At 35.0% G+C, this 11,378-nt stretch overlaps 1 protein-coding gene across 1 annotated transcript in view; it reads left to right on the top strand.

Moving 5' to 3' along the window:
- The window catches only part of acvr2bb (activin A receptor type 2Bb), a 13,000-nt gene extending 2,246 nt beyond the window's left edge, over positions 1-10,754 (top strand). Inside the window, exons 2-11 of the mRNA XM_016443431.1 lie at positions 2,186-2,393; positions 3,381-3,457; positions 3,901-4,052; positions 4,629-4,772; positions 4,885-5,028; positions 6,027-6,172; positions 6,355-6,469; positions 7,682-7,820; positions 8,268-8,398; positions 9,733-10,754. Coding sequence (XP_016298917.1) covers positions 2,186-2,393; positions 3,381-3,457; positions 3,901-4,052; positions 4,629-4,772; positions 4,885-5,028; positions 6,027-6,172; positions 6,355-6,469; positions 7,682-7,820; positions 8,268-8,398; positions 9,733-9,939 — 1,463 coding nt within the window. The 3' untranslated portion in view covers positions 9,940-10,754. The remainder of the gene's footprint in view (positions 1-2,185; positions 2,394-3,380; positions 3,458-3,900; positions 4,053-4,628; positions 4,773-4,884; positions 5,029-6,026; positions 6,173-6,354; positions 6,470-7,681; positions 7,821-8,267; positions 8,399-9,732) is intronic.
- Positions 10,755-11,378: the final 624 nt, after the last annotated feature.

The raw sequence follows: 11,378 nt of genomic DNA, 5'->3' as shown, positions 1-11,378 counted from the left end.
TGTGTGTGTCAGAGAATGAGGAAAGCAGAGTGCTGTGTGTCTTAAGTAGGGGGCTGCTGATGTAATTCGCTCTTATCATGTGACACCCAGTATCAGTGACAAAGAAGCCATACATTGATCTATCAACGAGTGTTTAGCCAATAAACGCATGATGAACGTCAACTCATAACATGAACCCTGGTGCTAAAGCTTCTGTAGCCCCGTCTCTCTTGATCTTGGGTGCTTTAGTGAGTAGGTGGGGTTACGTTTGCAGGGGGAAGGGTGGCCAGTGGATATACGTCAAATTTAAAGGGACGGGCTTTGTTTTTAATTTTTTTGAAGTATGTAATGTGCATTAACCTCCTTGTCTGTGTAGCCTATCAAAAATGATGTCGTAATCTGTTATGTTTCCCCCTAGGAACAGAGACACTATTATTTGTAATGATTTTCAGTTAAAGTGACAAGCACCGAGTTTAGTTGTTTTAAAAAATAAGGAAAATAAAAAATAATTAATATCAATTGAGCTTAGAATAAAGCGACATAAAAAAAGATGGATAAAAATTTAAATTAAGTATCAGGTTCAGTGCCAGTGGTGTCCAAAACAAAAAAGCTAATTATTTGCAAATGGTAATTGCTTAAAAATTGTATAAAAAGAATAAATACAAATAAAAACTTTATTCATTCTAAATTTATCATTGAGTTTAATGGTGTCAGAAAAACAGAAAAATATTATTAATAATAATGTGCCGAGTGTTGAGTTTAGTTGTATTTAAAAAAAAAAAATCATGACAAATATATGTATGTGTATATATATATATGTATGTATGTATATATGTATATATGTATATATGTATATATATATATATATTTTGATTATAGTTAATATTTAGTTGATATTTTATAGGTTGAGGTTTGGGTTAAAGACATCAAAGAATAATTATTAGATAAAAAAAATAATAGTAGCTAAGCATCAGGTTCAGTGCCAGTGGTGTAAAAATAAGATCTAATTATTTTGAAGTAATAATTGGTCAAAAACAAAATTAAGCATTAAAATGGTTAATCATTAAAATTGTCAGAAAAAAAAAACAAAAAGCAAATAAAAATGATTATTATTATTATTATTATTATTATTAATAATAATAGTGCCCAGCATTGAGCACAGTAGTATTTGAAAAGACAAAGCAAATAAAAATTAATTAGTAAAATTAATATGTTGAGCTGCAGAGGGGAAAGATGGCCGGCAGCTATATGTCAAATTTAAAGAGGCAGGCTTTGTTTTTATTTAGTTTTTAATATATGCAATGAGCAGAAACCTCTTTGCTTGTGTTTCCTTTCCGTCATGATGTCATAATCTGCTATTTTCCCCCATTTTAGTCTGACCTTAGGATGTATGTATTTCTGCTCACCTGTTGTGCGGGTCTTACGCTATGTAATCATCGCACGATCCTTGACCCAGTTCTTTGTGCAAATGTGTGCAGTGATGCACGGCGTTGGTTATACGAAGACGACAAGACGTGCCTTCTGACAGCTGATCCGACATCTGGATTTGATTTGGTGGTTTTTCTAAAGACCACAGAAACTCAATTCACGGGTCTTAAATCATCTACCCATGAAGCGTGTGGTTTGTGGCTGTGTGTTGTGTTTTGGTACGGGGGTTTGATGGCTAGTTGAACACACTGGGGTTTCTGATGAGGGGGTTTTAAGTGTTTAAACATCTCATTAGGTTTTGATGGACAGGTAAATGTTGCTTGTGATCTTATAAAATCTTCTGCGACTGAAAATGTTTGTGTAATATGCTCTAATTCAGTTATTTGCTGATAGATACAACCGTAAAACCAGCCGCACTTTTAATGTCTCATGCATAAGAAAATATCAAACCTGTTAGCATATATTTTAAAGATGCACAAGCAGAACATTTTTCAAGTTGTTTGCAATGCATCATTTGTTTGCATACATTTCGTTTTCTAATGCATTAATATTGTAACATAATACATTGTGCATTAAAGGCATAGTTCACCCAAAAATGAAAATTCTCTCATCATTTACTCATCCTCGGGTTGTTCCAAACCTGTATGAGTTACTTTCTTCTGTTGAACACAAAAGAAGATATTTTGAAGAATGTTGGTAATTAAAATCTTGACAGTACCGTCAACTGTTTGGTCAAGAAAATGCATTTCAATCTCTTCCGTTCTATGTTTTCTGTCAGGAGGCAGTCAGGCGGAGGTGGAGACTAGAGAGTGCATCTACTACAATGATAACTGGCGGACGGAGAAAACCAATCAGAGTGGTTTTGAGAGGTGTGAGGGGGAGAAAGACAAGAGGCTGCACTGTTACGCTTCCTGGATGAACTCCACCGGAACCATCCGCCTGGTCAGAAAAGGCTGCTGGCTCGACGACTTCAACTGTTACGACAGGTAACATCAAAACCTCCTTTATATAATGGCACTGTTTTATTCAACTGCCTTTTTTCATTGTTGTGCCAAACAAGTTAAGGACATATTTTAAAATCCTTATTTAATTTATTGTCTTATCACAGGTTTCATTTAATGTAACAGTCAGAACTTATTTAAACATACTGTTGTTTAAAAGTGTGGGGTCAGTGAGATTTGTGAATGTTTTTGATGCTCTTATATCCATCAAGGCTGCATTTGTTTTACAATAAACACAGTAAAAATGGTAATATTGTGAAATATTATTATAATTAAAAATAACTGCTTTCTTTGTGAATATATTGTAAAATGTCATTTATTCCTTTGATGCTAAGCTGAATTTTCAGTGTCACACGATCCTTCAGAAATCATTCTAATATGCTGATTTGCTGCTCAGGAAACATTTCTGATTATTATCAGAGTTGAAAACATTTTATTCTTAATATTTTTATAGAAACCATGATACATTTTTTCAGCATTTATTTAAAATGGTAATCTTTTGTTACATTATAAATGTCTGTATTGTCACTTTTAATCAATCAGTGTTTATTAAAAAAAAAAAAGTATTAAAATCTAACTGACCCCGAATTATAGAAATCAATAGCTATCAATTCATTCTTTTAATGTTTGTAAATAAAATCATTTTGTTCCAAACTGTTGGGGAAAATTAAAGTGCTCGAATAGCTTTGAAACACAAGTTTGTTGGTTATAATATAAGCTTATGTAATTAATGACAGAATTAATTAATTTGTCATGTTTTGAAACCAGCAGTTTTTTCCAGCCAAGAGCCATATTCTCTTGTGAAAACGTCAAATGAGTCACATTAGATATTGATCAGTGAGAATTGTAAACTGTTTTGAACAGCTGAAAACGATGGTGTTTTTGCATATGTGCTTTCCTCGCAGACATCAGTTACGACATTTAGATTTATTTCTCTTTAATTTAGCAGTTAAGAATTCATTCAACAGTCAGTGCCATTTTACTACGACTAATTTTAGATCTACCCCTTTCATCACTGTTTTCTCTCTCTCTCTCTATCGCTCCTGCAGGTAAACCAGCCTCCATATGTCACCTCACAGCCATGTGGCCCGTTCTTTAGAATCTTTTGCCTAAAAAATATCTGTATATGAAATGTGCTACTTTTAATGGTCTTTGGTTGGCATGTGAATAGTCATAATTCTCAGTGTTTTGTTGAATAAAGCAATGTGTTGTATGTTACACTGATTTTACCATGGTTAAGAGGTGAAGCTTTAATGCCAAAATATACAGTTATGGCAATAGCAATATGATCAATATTTGCATTTGTTAACAAAAAAGTAATATCTTTTAGTTGTGTAACTGCAGGTGATGGTAGATGCAAGAGTTAGTGCATTAATATAAAATTGATGTTCAGCCATAGCTGGGTATTTTCATAATGACTTCAGTCTAAGTGATTTGTTTAGTTTTTTTTACACTTCTGTTATTGCTGACATTGTTTTGTGTTTTCTCACAGTAAAGATCCAGCCTCCTCAGCCGGGGCCGTCTCTGTGGGGTGTGCTGGTTTATTCTCTTCTTCCTTTCGCCATTCTCTCTCTGGCCCTGGTGCTCGCCTGCTGGACGTACCACCAACGAAAACCACCCTACAGACACGTCGACATTGGCCAGGTCTGACAGCTATGTATATGTTTGTATCACAGTTTCCACAAAACCGTTAAGCAGCACTACTGTTTTCAACACTGATAATAATCAGAAATGTTTCTTAAGCAGCAAATCAGCATATTAGAATGATTTCTGAAGGATCATGTGACACTGAAGACTGGAGTAATGATGCTAAAAATTCAGCTTTGCATCACAGGAATATATTACGTTTTAACATATGTTCACTTAGAAAGCAGTTATTTTTGTTTATAATAATATTTCACAATATTACTATTTTTACTGTATATATGGTCAAATAAATGCAGCCTTGGTGAGCATAAGATCCTTTCAAAAACATTGTAACATCTTACCGACCCCATGTTTTGCATATGTCTTGAGTTTAAATCCTGAAATTATTATTGGGTTATGCTTGTAGTTTTCTTTCAGATGAATGACTGTTGAAAAGATTTTAAGTATATTTTGCAGTTAGATCCCGAAGTTTACATTTTTGCCACACACAAGTTTATTTACTTTGACTAACTTGTACTGCTCATCAGATACTGTTTCTTATCTGTGTTTCTTTATTTGTATTTTTGTGATTAGGATGCTGGTCTTCCTCCACCGTCTCCTCTGGTTGGCCTGAAGCCGCTGCAGTTGCTGGAGTTGAAGGCCAGAGGGCGCTTTGGCTGCGTCTGGAAGGCCCAGTTACTGAGTGAATATGTGGCGGTGAAAATATTTCCCATCCAGGTAAATATTCTACTGGTGCACTATTCAAACAGGATTGCTTGTGTGTTTTCTTCCTCAAATGAAATGTGTGTGTGTATAGTGCTTGATTCAGAAATAATGTCTTTATTAACAGGACAAGCAGTCGTGGCAAAATGAAAGAGACATTTACCTCACCAAGGGTTTTAAACACGAGAATATTCTACACTACATCTCAGCAGAAAAACGTGGCACAAACCTTCAGATGGAGTTGTGGCTGGTCACAGAATTCCATGAACGGGTGAGTGAGAGTTTATTTTTCCTAAAATGTCCCTAGAGAAATGACAACCCTATTGTGAGGAATAATGGACCAAATAATGTTTTAAATATGCACCAAATAAAAACCGTTGTATGTAAAGACATGCATATAAATATACGTTTTTGGTGTTCAGTTGCATCAATTCAGAATGAATAAATAAAAACCAACAATAATCTCCACATTATAAAGTCAAAATATAATTGCAAATTGAAAGAAACACTAGGCTAATCTATCTAATATTTGAAACTTGCCAGTGTGTATTGTAAATGTTGCTCTTATGATAAAGTGTTTGTGATGATCCGTATTTGTAAGTGGCTTTGAATAAATTGAATTTATGAATGTAAGAAACACTAAGCTTCGAGTCCCAAATCAAATCAGTTTTACAGAAGAGTTTTAAATTAAGAGTATAAATTAAATGCACTAAAAGTCATATGCTTTATTCTCTTCATTGCATATCTACATTGCTTCAAAAATGTTTTATTTTTCTGTAAATGTCCCTAGATGTGAAACTCATGCTTTTTGAGAGGCAAAATGTCTAATAATGTTTTAAAGGTGCACCAAATAAAAACTGCTGTATCTAAAGATATGCATAGAATTTTTGACCAGTGTTATTTTAGTATCAATGAGGGTTTTTATTAATAGTTTGAATTAGTTTAAATTTTTATGGTTTCTGTTTTATTTCAGTTTTAGTTCAAATGTTGGTATTTTTGTGTTTTTGTCATTTTTATTAGTGGGGTTTTTTTTTTGTTTTTGTTTTAGTTTCGTTTTTTTTTGTTTGTTTTTTTGTATATCAAGTAAATGATGAAAATGAGCAACGATTCCTTAGGAAATAGTTGAATTAAAATTAAAACTTAATTAAAAAAAAAATCTTTATTTTATTTCAGTAAGTATTTTATTTAAATATTGAAGTGAATATTGCATTTTATTTCATAAAAAAAAGCCATAATCTTTATTAAAAGCCCAAATTGTATGCATTGCAGGGTTCACTAACAGATTACCTGAAGGGAAACCCGGTGAGCTGGCCTCAGTTGTGCCATATTTCTGCAAGTATGTCCCGTGGCCTGGCGTACCTTCATGAAGACCTTCCTTACAGAGCAGAGGGACCCAAACCCGCCATCGCACACAGGTACATGAGCTGAAGCGAATCTCAAGCTTTTACAACATCAATACAGATCTGAAAGGAAAGTGATGTTTGAGCATTTGATATGTCATTTTAAAAGAGATTTGTAAATATTGTGCTCTTGCTGTATAGTGATAAGCAAGAGGAAGTCTGTAGATACTGGGTGATTTGAGCTTTGTGATTTGCAGAGACTTCAAGAGTAAGAATGTCCTGCTCAAGACTGATTTGACCGCAGTGATTGCAGACTTTGGGTTGGCTGTCTGCTTCGAGCCTGGGAAACCGCCTGGAGATACACACGGCCAGGTGAGTGTCTCAAAGATGAAGCCAAGCCTTTGACTACAGTTCAGTTCATCTGCCTCTTCATATCCATGCTAAATATGGGAATTAATGCACTGAAGTTACCTAATAAAAACTCTACTGTTCAGCTCTGGGTTGGTAAAAAGAATGTTTTTGAAAGACTGCAGTTATTTGAACAAAATTGAAGTAAAAACAGTAATATTGTGAAATACTATTACAATTTAAAAGAGCTGTTTTATACTTGAATACGTAATTTATTCCTGTGATCAAAGCTGAATTTTCAGCATCATTCAGTGTCACATGATCCTTCAGAAATCATTCTATTATGCTTATTTGCTGCTCAAGAAACATTTCTGATTGTCGATGTTGAAAAAAGTTGTGCTGATACATATTTATGTGGAAACCGTTATACTTGTTGTTGTTTTTTTCTCAAGAGAGAACAGTATTTATTTTGAAACTTTAAAATGTCTTCACTGTCACTTGTGACAATTTAATTGTGATCAGTTTAATGCATCCTTGTTGATTTGCTTAAAAATAGTTGCAGACTCTAAATTTTTTACTGGTAGTGCTTATAAATACACTGAACAAAATTATAAACGCAACACTTTTGTTACACAGATTTAGACAGATTTGTGAACAATATTTGAGAGAAATAGGCCTTTTGTGTACATAGAAAAAGTCTTAGATCTTTGAGTTCAGCTCATGAAAAATGGGGGCAAAAACAAAAGTGTTGCGTTTATAATTTTGTTCAGTGTATTTGTTGGTGTTCTGGTGCATCAATTCAGAATGAATATATGAAGACCAAACAATAATCCGCACACCTAGTCAAAAAATATAATTACAAATTCAAAGAACACTAGTCTAATTTGTCTTATACTTGGCACTGTGTACTGTAAATATTGCTGCTCTTATGATAAAGTGCTTGTGATGTTCCTTATTTGTAAGTGGCTTTGAATAAAAGCATCTGCTAAATAAATAAATGTAAGAAATGTGAGGCTATTCGAGTCTATCAATTTCACTGAAGAGTTGTGCAAATACAACCACAAAAATGGCAAATGTTTCAGCCTCTTAGATTTTAGTCTCTTATGATTATTCAGCCATTTTTAAGTGCAAATAAGTGTAAATTTGAAGCACGTCATGATGGTCCCCAGACTCCACTGGGATGGCGGTGAAACTGTGTCCAGTGAATCACTGTTTGTGTTTTCTGTCCCGCCGCAGGTGGGAACTCGGCGTTACATGGCTCCAGAGGTGCTGGAGGGGGCCATTAATTTCCAAAGGGACGCCTTCCTAAGGATCGACATGTACGCTCTAGGACTGGTGCTGTGGGAGCTGGTGTCTCGCTGCACTGCCTCCGATGGTGAGTCTGCACAAACATACGGACCTCCGAGCGTGTGTGCGCACCATAGTTTTCATTTTGTAAGTAATGTGTTATATAATCGAATACACACCATAATAATTGAACTTTTAACTACAGAACTGTTAATGTTTTATATCTCTGGCTATAAATTCAGGGAAGTTATTTTTTTTTTTTTGTTTCATACAAATTTTATAAATACAAATTTCCATATATTCTGACCTGAGAAGTATGACCCATGTGAATTATAAAATTGCTAAACAAACTGAAAATGTGTCGTTTTCAGTTAAATTTCAGCCCAAAATGAACAATAACTATCATTTTGATGTTTTACAGTACAATGAGGTATAGTTCAGCTTTTCATTTTTTTTGTGTGTTTGTCCTTAGCTGATCACACATGCCTGTGTATTGCGTGTTTTATACAGCTAATGCTTTTGCTGTCTCACTCAGGTCCTGTAGGTGAGTACCAGCTGCCCTTTGAAGAGGAGGTGGGCCAACATCCTTCACTGGAAGACCTTCAAGATGTGGTGGTCCACAAGAAGATGCGGCCCGTCTTTAAAGACTGTTGGATCAAACATCCGGTGAGAATTAATGTACTTTTGAGTAGAAGCTAGAGCCACACAGTTACTTACTAAATAAAACAAAAATTGCATTTATGGTTTAGTGCGATTATCATATCACAAAGACTGTGATTTGAGTAAATAAATATATGCACTGCATGTTTCAGAGTAAAGCACAGCGCTGTGTTCTTTTACATGTGAGCAGCTCATGATGCAGTGTTTTGAGTGTTTCAGAGCAGCTCAGCTTGCACCCAAACTAAACTCTGCATCCGCTTTGAGTTTGGGTCACTTTTAAAGTGCATTTGGGAATACAGCATGCACCAATCATCTTCTCAAAATCATAATAAGTGCATATCAACAAAAGTGAAGCTTTAAAGGCTCCCTGCAGTTTTCTGTCCAAATAAATATTTGATGGTTTGAAGTGAAGACGGAGATAAATATTAGTATTGTCATTTTTTAAAATTTAGTAATTTTACTGTATTAGTAGTAGTAGTAGGGTTGCAAAAATTTGGAAAATTTCCAGTAAATTTCGGAAACTTTCCAGAATTTTTTGGGAATATTCCAGGGATTTTTGGAAAGTTTCCAGAAACTTACCGGAAATTTTCCACCCCTTTGCAACCCTAAGTAGTAGTAGTAGTAATAATAGCAATATTATTATTCTTACAAAAATTTAATTAAAATTTTGCGACTTATATAATTAAGAAAAATATATTACTGTTGTAAAATTATTCTTAATTTTACTTCTTAATTTAATTTAATTCTTAATTGTTCTTTAGTGCTTGATTTTTTTTTTTTTTTACAGTGAAATATTGCAATGATTATTTTTTTACTTAGTAATTTATTTTGTAGAACTAAATTAAAACTAAATCACAGTAATATATTGCTGTTGTAAATTACAATTGTATTGTAAAATAAAATATAAGGATCTTATTTTAAACTAGTTACATTACTAATATTTATGTCTTGCATTCCTTCTTTTTAAATGTTCAAACCCTCAAGCTTTAAACATTTCAAATTTATGAGCTTTTATTTTAAAGGAATACTACTGAAATGTTGTAAACTTCTGCCCACAACAATGTTGGAAATGAAGTAAATAAAGTGAACCTAAGGCACGTTGCGTTCCCAAATGCACATTAAACTCGCAGCACATTCAGAGATGGAGTTTATTTTACAGTTATTTAATTTGATAAGCACATTTTGATTAGAAATATTAGGAAGTTGCCCATATGAAATAAATAGGGCTATTTGTTTCACATGGGCAATGCATGCTGATCCAGCTTGTGACATCTTCCAATTTTGAAATCCTTTAAATAATCTCGACCTAATTTTGACCTCTTTCTCTGCGGTTCGGTCAGGGTTTGGGCCAGTTTTGCGAGACCATCGAGGAGTGCTGGGACCACGACGCAGAGGCGCGACTGTCGGCGGGCTGCGTGGAGGAGCGCATCTCCACCATCTCCAAGACAGCCAACACCATCAACACGTCTACCTCGGAGTGCCTGGTCTCCATGATGATGACGTCCCACAGCGACACGGACCTTCCTCCCAAAGAGTCCAGCACCTGAACGCCCGCCTCCAAACATCAGGGACTGCCAACCACTGCGTTCATCGCTCCAGTAAATGTGAACTTTGCTGCTAATTTGATCGTCATGTATTTCATTTCTTGGATCGCTTTCACCAGCACATTCATCTACTGTACTCTTCCGAGAGGAAGGCACACACAGAAAAACCTCAACCAAACTCTCAGAGGGCATTCAGGGGATCGTTTCAGACTGCTGGGATATGAGCACACGTTACCTCATCGGATTTAATGCCATTTTTATGTTGTTTTTTTGCCTTCACTCCATGAATACCTCCATCCGAACGCTCGACCCTCGGGTTTTATCAAGACTACGCGACGATCTGATGACTGTTACACAAACTTCCAAGAGCACACAAGGTCCTTTTTGTACTCTGTGAATTTTAGTCTAGTTTTAACGTACCCTTTCTTCCTCGAAATGTCTCGTGGGATGTTATTTGTCGTGTTTCCGACAGTGGCGGCAGTTGTCTGGGACACTGGAAGCTGAAGGCAGCGGGACTGTTATGATTCGAGTTGCCTTTCGCAGCATCGGGATTGGTTTTAATGTAGCATCCGCTTGTGTTGAAGTATCTGAAGTCAGACGTGCCATCAGTTCAGCGTTCGTTGTTTCCGAGTGACAAGAGCTGCAGTCGAAGTGTTAGTTCTGTAGCCACGTGAAGAGCAGCGCTGCGTTCCAGGTTTGATTTCAATGTTTCGGTGCATCAGGAAAGCGCGTGATGTTTATCCGCTACACTACTCAGGTAAACTCTGTGCATGTGATTGTGTGACCGCTCACTCTTACAGCAATAGTTCTCAGCAGTATGTTGAATCTCACCAGGACAAATCTGGGTCATGAGTCACCTGAAAATCGAAATGAAAAATATAGAGTTAAACATTCATGAAAATGTAGCTTGTTTTTTGCTCCAAGATTTTTTTTGCACTGTGGCATTATTTAACTGTTAAGCCCATCTTAGCATATCATTAGCATAATGCAAAACCAATACTTTAATGAAGATATCGCAAATTGATTTTTTTTTTTACTTAATTTAAATTAGTTTAAGGAATTTGGTTCAAGAAAATGACCTTAAATATTTTTACAGGTGTGCTTTCCAAATTTTATATATATTTCCTCACATGACAGTAAAAATAAATTTCTTATATGTGCCAAATTGGGCTGAAATAATAATGTTGTTTTATATATATATATATATATAAGGTCGTAGTATAGGCTTTATTCTCTTTATGCCGCATTTAATTTAATAAAGCTCTTGGGCCATTGTGTATTATCTTTACTGTAATGTGAAAACTACTATCCAACAATTGATATTTACAGTTGTGTTTTTGCAATTTAAATATTTTTTCTGGCAGCACAGTAATGATCATGTTTTTTTGCATTACAGTAATGAAAATGCAATGTACTACAATGTCATAAATGCTGTCACAATA

The sequence above is a fragment of the Sinocyclocheilus anshuiensis genome, unplaced genomic scaffold, assembly GCF_001515605.1.
Source record: "Sinocyclocheilus anshuiensis isolate Anshui unplaced genomic scaffold, SAMN03320099.WGS_v1.1 scaffold1373, whole genome shotgun sequence".
NCBI lineage: Eukaryota > Metazoa > Chordata > Actinopteri > Cypriniformes > Cyprinidae > Sinocyclocheilus > Sinocyclocheilus anshuiensis.
This window is presented reverse-complemented; position numbering and strand designations above follow the sequence as displayed.